The following is a 19,471-nucleotide window of genomic DNA, read 5'->3' on the forward strand; positions in this document are numbered from 1 at the left end:
ACACCACCAGCAGCCTGAACCGTTGATTTAAGGCAGGATGGATCCATGCTTTCATGTTGTTGTCGCCAAATTCTGACCCAACCATCCGAATGTTGCAGCAGAATTTTCCTCTGATCTCTAGCATCAATAAGGTATTTGCTCCCACAGAAAAGTCGCTCACTGGATATTTTCTCTTTTTCAGACCATTCTATGTAAACCCTAGAGATGGTTGTGCATGAAAATCCTAGAAGATCAACAGTTTCTGAAAAAATCAGACCAGCCCGTCAGGCACCAACAACCATGCCACGTTCAAAGTCTCTTAAATCACCTTCCTTCCCCATTCTGATACTTTGATTCAACTGCAGTAGTTCGTCTTGACCATGTCTACATGCCTAATTGCATTGAGTTGCTGCCATGTGATTGGCTGATTAGAAATCTGTGTTAAAGACAGGTGTACCTAATATGGTGGCTGGTGAGTGTATGGCTGTTTCTCAATATGCGTTCTTCAGCGGTCTTACGTCCTCGTGTTCTCATGAAACGTCATCATCAGCTGCCTAAGTTCAGTTCCAATACTCAAGACCGCAAGTACGGAGGACGCATGAAACTTCCCGGATGTGATCTTGATATCGAGGGTGCACTGATGCAGACTTGAGCACTGAACTCGCTCTGGAAGTCCCAGAAGTCATTGCGACTGGAGGTGGGAAGCGCTGCATTTTATCTAGATTACTTATTAAAGTTCATAGATATTTACCTCAGGAGTTTCCCTAAATGAAACGGTGAAAGTAAACTTTACCATGAATATCTTTATAAAGGAATAAACACATTAAGGGTGTTTGTTTGCTGAAATTTGTATTAAAATATGTTTTATTTATATTGTGCAGAGTATATTTATAATGTTTTTATGCAAAGTATATATTTTGAAAAGGAGAAAAACAATAAATCGTTGTATGAAGGCTATAATGTTTAAATTATTTACTATTTAAAACACGTGAAGGTCATGTGACCATCAGGAAGAACGCAGCATCTCAATTCTCAAAGGACGCGTTCTCTGCCCTCGCGGTCTCCTGATTTCGTTCTTCCGAGGACACCTGGCAAGACCGGTCTCCACAAGAACGCAAGTCCGTTCTCTGCGTTCTTGCAACTGAGAAACAGCCTATAAGCTTCTATATGTTCTTGGGCTCAACTACTCTCACTGGCAATGCTGTAATAAGGACGAAACACTTTTGGCTGCACCTGGGGGCTACTCTCTGTGCCACCCTGTCTTTATATTTCAAATTACTTCACAGGACATTTAAATGATAAGGTGAATTTCACTTTTATATTTTATGAAGAAAACACAAGTAGTGCGGCAGTGGTGGAATACATGGATTATGTACTTATGGCAAAGCATTGCTACACTTCACCTTTGGTGTTCATGGAAGTTCGAAGGCAGCATTGCCAGGAGGTTGCACGGTATAGTAGGTTAACCAGTTGCCCTTTTGCTATTTAAAAGCTAAGTTTTCTAAATATCACTTATTTTTTTCAAAACCACTAGTGGTGAAAATATTTTTGACATTATTTTCCCAGGAATTTTAAAAAAGTATTCAGATCATGAACGATAATCCCATTAAGCATTGTAAATAGCACAATCAAATAAAAAACGACAAGAAATTTTAAACTGTATGGATTTCTCTATTAAACACAATTGTTTAAAAATATCCAGAATTTCTGTGAATTGATTGGCTAAGTAAATTCAAATGCATGTCTCTGTTTAAAGTTTTATCAGTTATTATTAAAACTGTGCCCCAAAACAGATCTGGGGCTGGTAACATGCAGCTGGCTAGCAAGTTAAGTTTGTTTAGTTTGCACCTATCGTCAGCGCAAATAGCCTGGTTAGTGTGTCGACACATAGCATCAATAATTATGGTGACTCATTGATTGATGGATTCCTGGCTTAAGGTCCTTTGCCGAGCCTTTCGCTAAATTCCGCTAAACCTGTCTGTAAAATAAGCAATCTCTTAAGATGAATAAATGTGAAAAACAAAAAAAATTTGCACCAATCTTCGGTTTTAGGTAAAATGAAGGCAGCTTGACTTTAATAGCTCTTCGTTGTAATGATATTATGCAGCAGACGAGGTAAGCCGAGCTACCTTCATGGTACTTAAAACCCAGTGCAAACTAAACTTAAACTTAACTACATAGCCAGCTAACCTGGGTTCATGATACAGGGCAATGGTTTAATAAGAAAATTATGTAAAACTAGTATTTACTAATGCATGAGGAAATAAAATGTGTAAGGAAATGTATTGTTCTTACGATGGATGGATGGATGGATGGAGGGATGGGTGAATGGATGGATGGACGGACGAATGGAGACAGACAGACGTATCGATGGATGGGTGGAGAGTCAAACAGACAGAGATGGATAGATCACAGCAATTTGTAACATTTTTATTAAATAATTATGAATTTGTACGAATTAGCCACTTTCCACCAATACATAAAGGCAATCTCATGGCAGTTTGCTACTTTTTGATTCAGTAATTTGTATTAATTTGTACAGTCTCATTCATACATTTAGTATGATTTTCTCAATATCCAATGAGGGGTAGGGTGAGGGGTGGGGTTTTCATACAAATAAATCAAAATAATACATGAAATTGTTACATTTGGTCATAAGATTGGGTTAAAACTATTGAAAACCATATAATTTATCTTAAGATCAAGCTGGTTTCTACATAAAACAAGGTAATGCAGGTTTGGAAGAACATCAATATGAGTCAATTCAATTTCAGTTTTGGCCAAACCATCCCTTTTGACTCCATAAATACAGTCAGCATTGCTCTCAATAGGTGTTTGCAATAAAAGAGTGCAAAGAGGAAAGCCTCTGACACTCAGTTCAAGTTAAGCCATCTCTCCCACACAGACACACAAAAGTCCCCCGACTCGCTCATCCATCCTTTGTGACATGGGAGCACCGCCACTGGGACAAATCAGGGGCCCTCCTGAATGTCACACTCACATGCCACATACAATAAGACCCCCCTCTCAGTCCAGACACCCTACGTTGTTGCATGTCCACGAGCACCGGCCGCCTCTTGCCAGCCAGGCACAAAACAAATCGAGCAGCTGACAGCATAATTCACTAAGAGGAACTGGCTCAAGGCCATGGGCAGGACGCTGCAAAGATTTGGCTTGCCACTGGACCCCCCTCTTTAAAACTATCCCATCCACCGCCCCGGTCCATTCACCCTCTGCCCCTCCACTGTCTCAGGAAGGATAGAAAAGACAGGACTCCGAGGCTCAGTGATTCCCCTCCGCATGCCTGAGTGAATGTGCTTGAGCTTAATACCGAATAATCTGTTCATCAAATGCCCCCACTGCCGTGGAGGGGAGATCTGCTCCCATTTTCAAAAGCTGATTCAGACAGGGGGTCTTGATGCCAAGCTGGCCCAAGTACCCCACCAAAGAGCAAAAAGAAGAAAACAACACAAACAAAAAAATAATGCTGGTCATCAACGGATATTTTTAAGAAAACAAAAGGACTACATCGGTCCAAAGGGGATATTATTTGAAAATTTAAAGGGGAAAAAAATCAGGGTTACAAACTATTTCATTCATGATATTCCAACAAAAATTAAGTTTTAAATAAGTAGTTTGAACAAGCAGCAAAAATCTTGAGTGTAGAATGAAAGTCTGGATATACCTAGGCATGACTAAGTAATAAAAGTTCAGTACATGGAAATCTATATTGTGGTATGTGTGGCATGGTGCTCAGTGGTTAGCACTGTCTCCTCGCAGCAAGAAGCTCACTGGTTCGAGTCCTGGCTAGGCCTATTGGCATTTCTATGTGGAGTTTGCCTGTTCTCCACGTGTCCTCCAGGTGCTCTGTTTTCCCCCACAGTCCAAAGACATGGTATAGGTGAATTGGATGAACTGGCGATAGTGTATAAGTGTGTGTGTTTCCCATTACTGGGTTGCGTCTGGAAGGCCATCCGTTGTGTAAAACATATGCTGGAATAGTTGGTGGTTCATTCCGCTTTGGTGACCTCTGATAAATAAGGGACTGAGCCGATCAAAAATAAATGTGGATCACATTCAGCCCCTAGTATATAGGTTAGTAATGATTCATTTCCATTTAGTCAAAATATGGATAGTTATTTATTCTCAAAGTATGCAAATAAATGAATTAATGATTCTTTAAAAAAAAAAGTTAAATGATTCGATTAATCAGTTATCACTTGGGTTGTGTCTTAATAAATCAGTGCTCTTTAACAAATGAATTAAGTAAATGACTCAATGACTTGACCACTGGCTAGTTGTAGAGTGTTATTCCAAATTCAATCAATAAAATCATTTTAATCAATCATAAATTGACATAAATTGAGGTTTTATATAAATCAAATTAATAATTGATTCTTGTGACACACACATAAAAATTTTCATTTGTTTTATTAAAGTTTTTTTAATGGTGGCTTAGTGGTTAGCACTGTAACTCACAGCAAAAAAAAAAGGTTGCTGGAACATGTGGCATTTCTGTGTGGAGTTTGCATATACTCCACTAGGGTTGGGCTGAAAAACGATGCCATCGTCCACCGTTTTGGCCAATAGACAACACGATGCTGAGCCGGCATCGCCGATCCTCCCTCGTCGCAAACGGGCTCGCGAAAAACACACACTTCGGCAGAATTTACAATAATACGCCTTAGTATTAAAATGGCATTTTAAAACGAAAATTATCCAAATCCACACCGTGTTTTAGCTAGCATTTCTGAACAGTCATCTGTCCGCTGAAAACACACATCACGTGACCACACACACAGCCACAGCCACACACAGACACAGCCACACACACTCTCATGCGCTCGTCTGAGCAGTGCTTGTCAGACAGTCTATCAAAGATATACCGCTGGATCGTGTCTGACTATAGTTAAAACTCAGATACTGTTGGTTGTGCACCTTTTTTACCGACCAACCTTCCGCGGAAAAAGTGATTGACAGGTGGTAATTTGTGAGCAACTTATCTTTAATTATTTATGATTTATTTATGGGTAAAACAAAGACCATGCGTGTAAGGTAGTTGAAACGGTAGGCTACAAATAATGAATTCGTTATGAATTAATTAATTATTCATAAATGATTAATTTACCGGGCGACACAGTGGTGCAGTAGGTAATGCTGTCGCCCCACAGCAAGAAGGTGGCTGGGTCGCTGGTTCGATCCTTGTCTCAGTTGGCGTTTCTGTGTGGAGTTTGCATGTTCTCCCAGCGTTCGCGTGGGTTTCCTCCGGGTGCTCCGGTTTCCCCCAAAGATATGCAGTACAGGTGAATTGGTATAGGCTAAATTGTCCGTAGTGTATGAGTGTGTTTGAATGGGTGTATGTGGATGTTTCCCTGAGATGGGTTGCAGCTGGAAGGACATCCGCTGCGTAAAAAAACGTGCTGGTGAAGTTGGCAGTTCATTCCGCTTTGGCGACCCTGGATTAATAAAGAGACTAAGCCGACAAGAAAATGAATTAATGAATTAATTCACCTCCGCCTATGACAACGATGCCATCGTCCATCGCGATATTTCATATTACACATCGTACGATGCCAAATTGGCCAACATCGCCTAACCCTATTCTCCATGTGTTAATTCATGGGTTTTTTCTGGGTACTCTGGTTTCCCCCACAGTCCATAGGCATGTGGTATAGGTGAATTGAATGAACTAAATTGTCCGTAGTCTTTGAGTATGTGTGTGAATGATAGTGTATGGGTGTTTCCATAACTGGGGATTCACAAGTTAGTGCACCCTCAGTGCTGGGTTGTGGCTGGAAGTGCATACTGTAAATCATATGCTAGAGTAATTGGTAGTTCATTGTGGCAACCCCTGATATATCAAATATCATTTTGATTTTAGCCAGTAAATCATACCCTAAATTAGTTTTTTTTTATTCTCAAACAAGTTTTTACTTTCAACTTTTACATTTTTTATGATTAATATTAATTTAAAAGGTGTCTTTAAAGACAGATTGATGGTTTCAGATATCACTGAATATCAGCTAGTAGCAGATTCAGTAATTTTGAATGGATCACTTGAATTAGTTATTCAAACTCATAAAGAGATTCACTTGTTTCATTCTTTAATACACTAGCACTGAGTGAATGTTTATGTGACTGTTTGGAACATTTGGATTTATTTGTTCCTAAATAAATCATTTTTAACAGACCTATTTATTTGGTGAGTCACTCATAAAACAGTCACCAATTATTGGTGTGATGAACATGCAGAAAGTCACTGAAATTATGAATAAACATTAGACTAATGGTTTATTTGAAATTGTGTAAATACAGATGAAGAGTGAGGAAAAATGAAACAAAAAAACTTGCCTTTACAGGTGACATCACTAAGGCCAATCAGCTGGATAGTCCAATGGCTATATGCTATTTTAGCAAATTGGAATTACATTTCTTTTCTAATATGCAACAACCATATTTCACAATCCAATTAGATCCCAATGAGTCATTTTCTCCCCAATTCATCTCCTGGTTCACTCTTGGAGAGCACAGTGTATTTTAGCATTAAAAAGTGACACATATCACCTCCAAGCCCAAAATGTTGTTCTGCTTGGACACTAATTGGAGCATGTAGAGACACACACTGCCACTCGTCCCTCACAGGTGGACACACATGAGGCATGTGCAGGGGAGGGGACGCATGAACCCCGGGCTGACAGCTTTACAGTCCACAACTACCATCTGTCACAAACCCAAGACCCGACAAACAACACAGGGACTTTTTCAGTGGAAAAACAGAGCAGTGCCAAAAAAGTGTAGAAGAAAAAAAAAACTTGTTAGCTCTAGTACAGCACTTGGGAAGACAGATGGTGAGAGAGAAATTTCATTCACTAGATTGCATCCTAAAGATTCAGCCCTTCCTTTGTGCCACACATTTCATCATGGCATCATTTAGAGCACCAAACTGAAAAGAAGAAAAGTATAGGGACGAGGGAGCAGCTGAGCCCTTTTTCAGCAGGTACCAACTTGCTATCCCGGTTCACTAGCTGACTTACAAAAGGGCTTTTTCCATGGCCTAAGTAAAATGGCTTTGGCTAGCTTTTAGGGGCTTTGTCTCAGGCGGCATCCAAAAGATTAATCCAGGCATATCAGTCGCTTTCTTGCCACTTTGAAACAGAAGCAGACAAAATAATGAGCCGAGGATTCTGGGTTTGTATAAGAATTTGTCACTTTCTATCGAACTGCGCATAGGGGCGATTTGAACAATGTTGCCATTTGTTAATTTAGAACCAAATTGTGTACTAAAATCTAAATTAGTAGACACTAAATTAAATTTCAAGTTAGCATTGGACACATTAGTTGGAAGTTAGCATCCTTCTTCAAAGAGCAGAACCCTTGAAACAAGTTCTTTAAAGGTTGTAGGGCATTACTACAAACAAAACATTGGCAGATATGATTCTGTTATAAAACGTTTTTTGTTCACATCCAGCACTCAATTGTTGCAAATAAATATTTAGTAGTAGTAGTGGTAGCAGACATACTAGTAGTATTACCAACCTCTTAAGTCATGATACTTAATAATTCTATTGTTGCAAGCTTTGGATTACACTCTAAAATGGCCTCCCCTTCTAGTGCTTGTCAAGGGTGGGAATGAGTTGTTTTAAAACCTCTAAACACAGCCATAGCCACATTTTTCCTGCATCCCATTTTCTCTATAAAGTATTTAAATAGTTTCCAATAATTAGGAAATGTACAATAATAAATTTAAAGTCTCAATAGAGTCGGTATATTTGAACTTTACTGACATCTATTGGCCTGTATGAATGCGGTTTACTAATTGTTGAAGTTAAGTAACTAATTACACCAGTGTGTAGTCTTTGATGTGTGTTATTAGTGGTGGTAGTAACTTGGCAAATTCCATAACATCTTTATGCATCATAACAGCACCCATGAAATGGCAGAGATTCATGTAAAATACAACAGCTTTTTCTAGAAGACTATGATATGACTCCTACACACACACACACACACACACATTCACCAGTCACCAGAATGAAATGAGCCACACAATCTTCCAGAGTGCTTTTGAAAACCAAACATGAGAAAGACTCATTGTAAGATTCGTTGTAATATACTGTACACGTGAGTTTAAGCTTGATTTAGTCCATATGTGACTATATTCAGAGACACTAAAAGCATGAACTTAGTAGCTAGTTTTAACTTCAACATCACAAAAACAAAAAACAGCAGTCTTTATAATTTTACTTAAAATACAACACTTGGTTAGGTATGAAGCTGTAATTATAAAGTATATTTGCCTGCATTATTGTATGACGAAACAATTCAGTAGAAAATAAAAATAACAATAACCTAATTGCCAAAACGTAGCTTATTTTAAAATAACAGCTTTGTCAACTTTGTAATAAATGCCGGTTATGAAAGTATAAAGTTTGAACGTCAAGTTCAGTCGAAATACGCTTGGTGAACAAACACTCAGCGCATTACGCACTTTCAGAACATTATACACAAACTAACCATTCACAATACCACAAACAATTGAAACAATATCAGGTAACACAGAAATCATTGATGCTTTACGTACCTGTGTTACTGAAGAGTGCGATCTGCGCAAGAAAGAATGCGCATCTCGTCGCAAGCGCTTCCATTATTTTCAAAATAAGGAGAAATGCTGCCTGAAAGAGTAAACGGGGTAAAGACGAGCGCGACAACAGAGGAACTCCTCTCCCGGAGTGCCGGAGGGTATCACATTGGTTGGGTAACAGGAGGAGATGCCCCCTTCATCGGTCAGATCCACTCCGCTCTCCTCCGCATGGATGTGAGAGCGTCCGGATGAAACGCATCGCTTCGCGTACAGTGAGTTTCGCTGGAAGTGCGCGCGCCGCCCACAGACCACCACACACAGAGAGAAAAAGTTTAGCAACACGTTCGACGAGATCGTGTATTAGGCTATGATACATATATGTAAATATGATTGTATTCAGTCATTTCTTTTCATAAAAAATTACACCCACAGGCTATAATGTTTGATGTAGCTACATTTGAATATTGAAAAAAAGCGTTTAATTATTCATAATCAATTGAAAAAAAAACAGCACTGTAATAGGTATTGAAATATATGTGATATCATGTTACAAGTAATTGGAACACAACCACAACAAATAATCATCAACAAACTGGTGATTTGACAGCAGGTACTTGATATTGTGCTCCAGTTCTTCAACTTACATTGCAGAAAAACTGCCTGTAAATTCAATGAATCTCATTCATTCATTTTCTTGTCGGAGTAGTCCCTTCATTAATCCAGGGTCACCACAGCGGAATGAACCACCAACTTATCCAGCAAGTTTTTATACAGCGAATGCCCTTCCAGCCGCAACCCATCTCTGGGAAACATCCACACACACATTATACTACGGACTGTTTAGCCTACCCATTTCACCTGTACCGCATGTCTTTGGACCCAGAGGAAACCCACACGAACGCAGGGAGAACGTGCAAACTCCACACAGAAACGCCAACTGAGCCAAGGATCGAACCAGCGACCCAACCACCTTCTTGCTGTGAGGCGACAGCACTACCTACTGCGCCACTGCTTCGCCTCGATGAATTTCCATGAATAAAATTACATCCCAATGAAAGCAGGCCTGGAACCCCGTAACTGACCAGACTTTGAGTTTTCCCTTCTGTCTTAAAGGGTACTCCGCATAGGGTCCTTACTGGTTTTCCAATGACACTTAGCAACTTTAAATCCGCATTCTTCATAATGATCTGATTTTGAACGCGATGGACACAAAAACTGGAGTAATGTGAGCTGATTTCTGTTCTTAAATAAAAAAAAGAATTATAATGTTTAATACAGCCTATATAATAGAATTTTATTTGACTAAATTAATGAAAATACTTAATGGAGAGGACCCAAAATATTGATACTGATTGTTGTATTGGATTATTTGATCAAATACAATAATAATAATCATACATTTACATTGTTTACATTTACAATGACATTAATTACATAAAACACACTTTATTTATTAGTATTATTTTATTTTATTGAACTTAAATTTGTGTTGATTTATTGTTCTCCTTATTGTTTATTATTTTTAAAAAATAATTATATATATTTTCTGTATTTATTTATGTTGTAAACCATAATACAATTAAAGAAATGTATTAAATATTACATATTTCCCCATTTTATTACTTAATAGCTACTTTTTTATTACAGATCAAGGGCATCAACCCTATCTATCTATCTATCTATCTATCTATCTATCTATCTATCTATCTATCTATCTATCTATCTATCTATCTCTATCTATCTATCTATCTATCTATCTATCTATCTGTCTGTCTGTCTGTCTGTCTGTCTGTCTGTCTGTCTGTCTGTCTGTCTGTCTGTCTGTCTGTCTGTCTATCTATCTATATACTGTAGCAAACCATGCATTCATCCCCCCATAATAAGAAGTATCCACAACCTCTTGACTTGAGGGATTGAGTAGTTGTTCGGTGAAACAGAAGTAAATCATCATCGCTGACCCTGAAAACATGATATTATATGCATATTTACACCCTTTTATGCTAGTTTACCCCCTGGGATACACACATTCCTGCCCTGGTTTGAAAACATTCCTCAAAGAAGTACTCTCACAGCATTAGAAGACATATCCAAAAGCAAAGAGATTATAGGAAGCGCAATTATCTGATTTCAAAAGATCGGGTGCATATTTGTTTTTGATAAAGAGCATTAGTGAAAGGTGTAACTGCTTGAATAACATATATTATGCACCCCTCAGGGATCGGCCTTGTTTTGTTGGAATAGGCTAAGATCAGAACATTTGATTCAAAAGCAGTGAGTCATCACATTGACTAGCAGAAACGAGTTATAGGGTGAGTAATCTGTACAGAGTGTTTGTAACCTTATTATCTTTTGTAAAATAACCTTTTCCTACACTCCAAAATGGCATGGCTGTTTGTTCAAACTACTTATTTAAAATGAGCCGAAAAAACACAATTCTTATTTGTTTCATGTTCGATCCACTTAAATTTTTCCAAAAACTAAAAAGTTAACTTAATTCCTTTATGTTTTCCCGACACAAATTGATTGTGTGGATCCCAGCATTTTTAAAGTGTGCTTTTTCTCATCAGAAATCATATTTATGATCATTTAAGACACAGATGGCTCTGCTGTATTCATACATATTCATTTCTTGGCATAAACGTGCTTATTTGGCTATTTTTGAATGACAATAAAAGTGCTAAATATGCTATTTCCAGTATGTTCAAGCACCATGGCTTGTGACAGCAGGCCAAAACTGTTTAGAAGAAGCTTATCACTGAAGAAACTTGGCTGAGTATAATAAGAAGCACAACTCATTAGGCTCAAGACTGTTTAAACAGACACTGATCAAATAAAAACTAAGATTGGTGTCCAAAAAAAATGGAGTAAAAAATATCAGAAATATGTAACTTTGTATTTTCGGTGACTGCAAATGGAGGTTATGGTTGGGGTTGATCTCAATACAAAAAATAGGGTCCTAAAACTAGTAATATACTACCCATGTTACGCACACAGAGACCATGCGAATATATTAACATAATTTACCAAGGATTATCTTTAATTTATGCAGGGTCTGTTCTTCGGTTGTAAAACTGCATGTTTCAAGGGGGCCCGCTAAAACTGTGTTTACATCCATGGAGAAGCCATTGTTTTCTATGTGTGTGTTTGTAAAACTTTTTTATGCAACCTAAAAGTGAATTCAGTAAAAGATAAATGAATGAAGTAAACACCTATACATGACCTTTTAATTTTTTTTTTTTAAGAATTTTTTCTTGAAATATGTTTACTTTAAAAGGGTTAGTCCACTCAAAAAAAGTTTTTTTTTTTTTTTTGCCGTTAATTGCTCACCCTCAGGTCTTTACAATCAATTGAGAGCTTCGGAACACAAATGTAGAAACTTTAGATGAAATCAAAGAGCTCTCTGACCTTTATACAGCAATGATCCTGAGATGTTCCAGTTCCGAAAAAAATCAAGATAAGAAATCAAAAATATTGTTAAAACCAATAGTCTCATTCTGAATACGTAGTCCTATATACATTTCTGGAGATCACAAGTTATGTAGCCAGAGTTACGTAAGGCTGCATTTCATCTTTAAAACAAATGTTACGGGGGTTTATGATGCTGTTCCTTTTCTCACTTACCAGGTGACTGCTTACCTTTGTATGGACCGCTTTCACTGTTACCAGTTTGTCTTGTAGCTCGACATGTATGTTGATGTACTTGTGATCCAGAGTGGGGTTGTCAATCTGTGCTTTTTAGATCACTATTGGTTGGGTTTAAGATAAGTGGAGGTTGGGGGGATTGGTTGGTTGGTCAGTCAGTAAATCAGTCAAACGACAGCGGCCTCTGGTGAATCTACACGAGAACAGCAGGTGTGAATGGCACTCGCGAGAGAAACTGAGATCTGAAAAAGTGTACACAGCTGCCTCTGGTAAATTTACAAAAACAAAAACTGCAAAAAAAAAAAAATATGTTGCTCCTGGGACATATTTTGCTCTCTCCAGAAATATATATAGTGGAACAAAATCAGAATGAGTTATATGGAACCCTGCATTTTTTACAGTTTTAATTTATACAGATCTAAAAAAAAGAAAAAGGAAAAAGCATATGCTTGCCCCTTCTTCACTGATTATAAGTACCATGGGTATGGGTATTAAGGGTACCAAAAGAAGGATCTAGACGCGCAGCTGATCGATAATTGTTTACAGAGATACATCATTCACTCGCACAACAAGCCAGAATGAAAACAAAGGCCAAGACATTACTCTGTAAAAATATATACATATAATAACCAGCCATAGTCGATCCAAGCTTAAACAAACCTTGTCGTCGTCTTGATGAACAGCCACAAAGCCATGAAGAACAAAATCTGCTATGCCCTGCTGTTGTTTTACAAGCCCGCCTAAAAGGGCAAGCAGTTTCACTTTGTCCAAAAAGCTCGGTCACATCTATATTTGAAATAACATACTTTTTGAGCTCATATTAAAAATGTACTCGTGATCATTGAAGTGCTCTGAAATCTACGGAACCCCGGAAGGGACGTAGTGGGGGAGAAAAAAAATGGGTGGGTGAAAAAAAATAATGGGTGAAAGAAAAAAAATGGGTGGGAGGAAAATATATATTTCTAAGTTTTTTGCGTTCTCTCGCAAAGTTTTGCGTTCCCTCGCAAAGATGTTTTGCGTTCCCTCGCAAAGATGTTTTGCGTTCCCTCGCAAAACTGTTTTTCCACAAACACTTCCTGTTCACTGCACTCACGTAAACCCTCCCGTTTTTGCCGAAATTCTCCCGTATTTTACCATTCTATCCCACTTTCTTTACATTACTGTGCGTATGCTACCTATGAACCAGTGAATGCATGTATAAGCGCTGACTGACAGACGCGCTTCGTACAATAAACTGATCCCAGATCAGCGTGTGTACACGCCATTTACAGAGGAGCGGGTGTATGTTTAAACAGACAAATACACTGAATAATATGAAAGATCTCCGTCCTGCATGTTTTATTTTAAACAACTTATTTTCTCTTAAATGAGCACAAACAGTTTCTAAAGTAATGGACTGCTTTCATTATAGATCTGTGCATTCTTACAGAGACACCTCTGTTATCAAACTAAACAAAACATGAGATTCATTTGCTGCGCACTTGTTTGATAACAGAAGTGTCTTTTTAAATGGCGCGTACAGACGCTGATCTGGGATCAGTTTATTGTACGAAGCGCGTCTGTCAGTCAGCGCTTAAACATGCATTCACTGGTTCATAGGTTGCAAAGTGAAAGCCGACAATCAGCGCACAGTAATGTAAAGAAAGTGGGATAGAATGGTAAATATGGGAGAATTTCAGGGGGGGTTTACGTGAGTGAAGTGAACAGGAAGTGTTTGTGGAGAAACAGTTTTGCGAGAGAACGCAAAACATCTTTGCGAGGGAACGCAAAACAACTTTGCGAGGGAACGCAAAACATCTTTGCGAGGGAACGCAAAACATTTTTGCGAGGGAACGCAAAACATCTTTGCGAGGGAACGCAAAACATTTTTGCGAGGGAACGCAAAACATCTTTGCGAGGGAACGCAAAACATTTTTGCGAGGGAATGCAAAACATCTTTGCGAGATAACGCAAAACATCTTTGCGAGGGAACGCAAAACATCTTTGCGAGATAACGCAAAACATCTTTGCGAGGGAACGCAAAACTTTGCGAGAGAACGCAAACACTTAGAAATATATATTTTCCTCCCACCCATTTTTTTCTTTCACCCATTATTTTTTTTTTCACCCAGCCAATTTTTTTCTCCTCCACTACGTCCCTTCCGGGGTTCCGTAGAAATCCGATCAGAAAAGAAAAGGACAGACGCGAATGTGAAACGTGAAAAAAACAAAGGAGAAGCCAGGAAAAACAGCAGCAAATGATGGGTCTGCAAGCTGAAACATGAACATACTGCCATGTTTAACTATTATCATCACCTTTTTGGACAATTATGAACAATTATGAATGGAATTACTTTCTAACAAGAGGTTACACGTGCTGCTAAAGATTAAAGACACATATGAGAGGTTTGCTCTGACTGTGGGCTTTATTTTGTGTTGTTTTTGAACCAATAAGGACTAAATGTATGTTGTGTGCAGTTTTTCTGTAATTGGTAACATATCGGAGACTATAAGAGTTTGTGTGTGTTCATATATGTTGCATTTATTTATTTATTTTATATAATTGCAGATGTTACATTAGGCTATAGAAAGGTTAGTAATGAACATTTATAGGCAAGTATTTATGTGTATAAAGCATCTAATTTGTGAGAAGTGCTTATCAAATGATATGTGAACATAAATTTTCTTGAGCGAAAATGACATTGACTGAAACTTTTTGTCGTACACCACGCCCACCAAACGAGTACCATTGATACCCTTTTAGCAGTGGACATGCAAGCCTGATAAAGGTGACCTGTACCGACCCATACTGTATCGTACTGTACCACTCAGTGGAAACAGGCCATCTGGGAGCCAAGTGTTTATACTGCTTTTTAAACCAGAACATACTCGGACATTGCTTGAGCTCTAGTCTGTTCCACAATTTCACTCACAACATATCATAGCCACAGCCATATCACCCTGCAGCCCAAGACCGCTTACTCACTGAAGCCAAGCAGAGCTGAGCCTGTTCAGTACTTGGATGGGAGACCACATGGGAAAACTAGGTTGCTGATGGAAGTGATGTTAGCGAGGCCAGCAAGGGGCGCTCAACCTGCGGTCTGTGGAAGTCCTAATGCTCCAGTAGAAGTAAAGGGGATTTTCGGATTAGACGTCCTGACTCTGTGGTCCATAAAAATGGCATTTCTCGTAAAGAGTAGGGGTGCCCATCGGCCCTTACCTAACATGGCCTCCCAGTCATCCCCATCCACCGAATTGGTTCCAGCTAGCTGGAGTGTGGTGAGCGCTCAGGAGTTGTTGTCCTGTGGCTGCCGTTGCATCATCCAAGTGAACGCTGCACACTGGTGGTGGTTTTAAGCGCTTTGGGTGTATGGCCATACACAATAAATGCACTATATAAATACACATCACATTACATATGGATGCTCAAAGTTACACTCCTAAAATATATATGTCTTTTCCATAAACCTTTTTTGAATATCAATAGTGTAGGGATAGTTTACAGTTTAACCCAAAGAATGACCAGTCTGGTAGATGAAGAAGAGCCGGAGTCAGACATTTAAATAAATAAATCAAGTTTACTGAAGATAGTTTGCAGTTTCATTCGCAGAAGCCAGCTTCAACACTCGCAATGAGTTCCTAGGCCGCTCTGCTTACAATCACCAATCAATAACAATTATACTCTCACATAACGCCATTAACTGCGTCATACATAAAGGTGTTCTAACCTGATTGGTTAAAACACAGATAGACTAGGAACATTTCCACGTGAGGTTCGTGCGTATAATTTTGAACAATATCTAAACATAAACGTCAGACATCCTTTAGACTGACTTTAGACTGGTTTCTTATCCAAGGCTGAGTGTACCGTCAGCCGTCTTTATCAAAACTGGTTAAAAACTGGTATAATCTACATTCAGGCAGTTATATTCGTACTACACAAAGTCTATCTTGAATAAAAAGTAGAATCACTTTAAAAGATTTAACCGTAAAACTATAGCAAAATCACTTTAGACATTTTAGACAGTATTAACTCCTAGAAAAAACAATAGAAACAGTTGTTTCCAGTCCTCAGTTCCAAGATCTCTATGACCTCTGACCTAGTTTGCTGGCTCCTGAAAATAGGTATAAAGAGACTGGCAAATGCACTGAACATTCTTATATTAAGCAATGTGTTAACTTATTCATTAATTAAAATCAATTCACAGTTAAATACTAAGAAACAGGATGATGAAAAGGATAAATGTTGGTCCATGATGAGATGGACTGGAAAGCAGAAATCCGAATCCTTCAATAGTAAGTGCAATATTCTTTGCTTCATACAATATTTTTATTTTGAATATATTTGACTTACAAAATATTTATACTTTAATATCTTTGATTTTATAATTCATTTGTGTATTTGTGAGATATAGCCAGTTTCATGTGGTCTGTGTCAGACAGGCAATGTTCTGTTACTATGGGCAATGCAATGCTTTTATTTTGCACTAATGGCAGTGTGTCGTATTGCCCACAGTAAATGTGTACCCTGACCTGTCACGCAAAAGAAAATAAAGGTGAACAAAATCCCTTTAAGTTTTTTTTAATGCACAAAAGTGGAGTTTTGTATGATTATATTTGCACCACTGAAGTCACGTTGGACGTTTTTAGTTCCTCTTCTGAAGTATATTGAGACTGTTCCTGTCTATGGAGGATCAGATACTCTTGAATATCATTTAAAATACCTTAATTTTTATTTCTAAGATGAACATATGGGAATTGTACATATTTAGAAAATGTCAATGTTATAATAGTTTGTTTTTGTGTTTAGCCTTCTATGTTGTATGGGCAGAGATGTACAGTAATTGTTATTTATACTGTATATGGCTGCCCACGAAAAGCAGGATTGAATGCTAATCTGCCTGGTATTACATGGGAGTGTGTGTGTGTGTGTGTGTGTGTGTGTGTGTGTGTGTGTGTGTGTGTGTGTTTGTGTGTGTGTGTGTGTGTGTGTGTGTGTGTGTTATGTATGGGTGGTTCCACACCTAACCTTAAATGAACATCAGTCATCTTGGTTGAGTTTACTACAGTTCAGAAGAGAACCTCGGGCATTTTGGGAGAATTCTGACCAATTTAAGATGACGACAACAGACAAGACTAAAGTGAACTTTTCCATATGAGACACTGGGATCATCAGTACCCTGACATTTAAAAACCCACCGCTGATGATGAGTTATTGAAGATGAGAAGCTTAGACTACACGTTTAACTGAAACATTAAATATTGTATTTTTCTACGGGTGAGTATTTTTCCCTTTTCTATTTTGGTTGGGGTTATACAATGCAACTAATTAAAATAAATGTAACTTATTACAAACACTGGCTTTGATTTATGCTTTTTTAAGACTTTGAGCAAGAACATACCACAAAGAAGCCTTCTGATTAAGTTAAAGGTCATTTTTGAAATGCTTATAATTTAGGTCAGACATGACTTACTTTTTCTATCTTATGAATAATTAAATAATCAAATTTAAAGGTGTTAAAAAGGTCTAAAAGATTGAAGTACACGCCATAAAACAGCAAATGTAAACAGAGACAATACATATAATTTTAACGAAGACTCTAGTAATAAAAATTATCAAAAATAATAAATAATGCAGCTGTTCAAGTCATGGGGTAAAGAGTTTAAAATGTAGCACAATTGATGAGTGTTGCTGTATACTTTTTGTTCTTGAATTCAGAATGAAACCAATTTCTGTGGCATGTGTTGTCCAGTAAATTGCTGTTAGGCAAATATGGATACGTCTAAACATGCCTTAATGTTTCTCCAAAAAAAAAAAAAAAAAACAGGATTTCACATTCCAAGGAGGTTAGCCCTTTATAGTCCACAACTTTGCAAACATCCCTGGAAGCAAAAAGATTATTTAGAGTAAATTGTCAGGTTCTGCATGTGCAACAAGTTCTTAACCCTTGTGTACTGTTGGGGATATTTTCATTCACTCATGAGTGACTTGGAGTCTCAGTTTGTCCATAAGTTTTTCCGTGTTTTAGTTAACAGATTGATTTTGAAATATTGCTCAAAGTATGAGTAAAAAGTAGACCCGTCAAAAGTACTTGAGAGTGATGAGTGATACGCTGTAAAAAGCTGATGCATTTACATGTAATTTGTACATGTGTGTGTAAACGTAACATTCTGTAGTGCATTTAGTTATTGCCCAGCAGGAACACAGCATCATAAGACATTAAAATTAGGTTAGGTTTAGGTTGCGATGCCAGGTGACCAAAATTCAAGGTCTAGCCAGCGTCCAAGAACAACGCTATTTTGATGTTTAATAATGATGTCAAATGACGTAAATATTTGGTAATTTTCAGAAAGTGACTAAAATCCAACGTCGAGCCAACATCTTAAACCAACATTACATTGACATCAAATACTGACATCTATTTGTCAGGTATGGCAACTAAAATCCAACATCTGATAGACGACATAGTGGTAACGTCCACACAACATCAAACTGTAATATCATCAGACATTGATATTTGATTGGTTTTAGGTTGGACATTGGACATTGACTTCGACCTGACATTGTTCTGACGTCAACCTGATTTTCATTTCCAAATAAAATGCAACGTCCATGACATTAGGGTAAAAAGTCAATCTGATGTCATGTTGACGTCTTGTGTCTGCTGGGCCATTTTGGTCATCATACAGTAAACATCCGTCATCTTCTCATCAGTGACATGCATGCAAACACTCTCAGGGTCAATGCGTGTAAAGATTTCAGACATCATTTTGGACACTTTTAATGCTTCCAAACAGTTTGCTGCAAGTATAAATCGCTCATGTCTTTAGGTACAGTAGTTCGTTATGGTGCGATTTACCTTCTATGGGCGATTTAATTGGACAGAAATCACAGGTCTGATTTTTCTAATCCCCATAGACAAGAAAAAATAAAGCAGCGACTGCAGGTTGAAGGAAAGTAGTGGAGTAAAATTACAGATACAGCACTGAAAATGTACTCAAGGGAAAGTAAAAGTACAAATGTTAAAAACTGCTTAGTATATTACGATTCTGGATAAACACACTGTAAAAAATCCAACTTGCAAATTGCTAACTCAAATCAAAATTGTAAGTTGGGTGGACATATTTTGAGCCCAGTGTTGAGTTTACTTTTAAAAATGAGTTAACTGAAGGTTTAAAACTGGTTTGTTCAATGAAAGTAAATACTTAAGTTGAGCAGACTTTACATTTTGAGTTCTTCACTGGATCATCTACTTCCCGTCTTTGCACATGCTCAGTCTGTCTTCGGGT

General features: G+C 37.9%; 1 protein-coding gene across 7 annotated transcripts in view; it reads right to left on the minus strand.

Annotated features, from left to right (window-relative positions):
- Positions 1 to 8,810, minus strand: part of ptprz1a (protein tyrosine phosphatase receptor type Z1a) — a 180,527-nt gene extending 171,717 nt beyond the window's left edge. For all 7 annotated transcript variants that reach the window (XR_015526567.1, XM_087312409.1, XM_087312408.1 and 4 more), the window contains exon 1: positions 8,561 to 8,810. Coding sequence is in view for 6 of the 7 variants with exons in the window: in XM_087312409.1 (XP_087168535.1) it covers positions 8,561 to 8,624 (64 nt within the window). In the remaining variant the exon portion in view is untranslated. The remainder of the gene's footprint in view (positions 1 to 8,560) is intronic.
- Positions 8,811 to 19,471: the final 10,661 nt, after the last annotated feature.

The sequence above is a fragment of the Danio rerio genome, chromosome 25 (genome assembly GCF_052040795.2).
Source record: "Danio rerio strain M-AB ecotype USA chromosome 25, GRCz13ab, whole genome shotgun sequence".
Taxonomy (NCBI): Eukaryota; Metazoa; Chordata; class Actinopteri; order Cypriniformes; family Danionidae; genus Danio; species Danio rerio.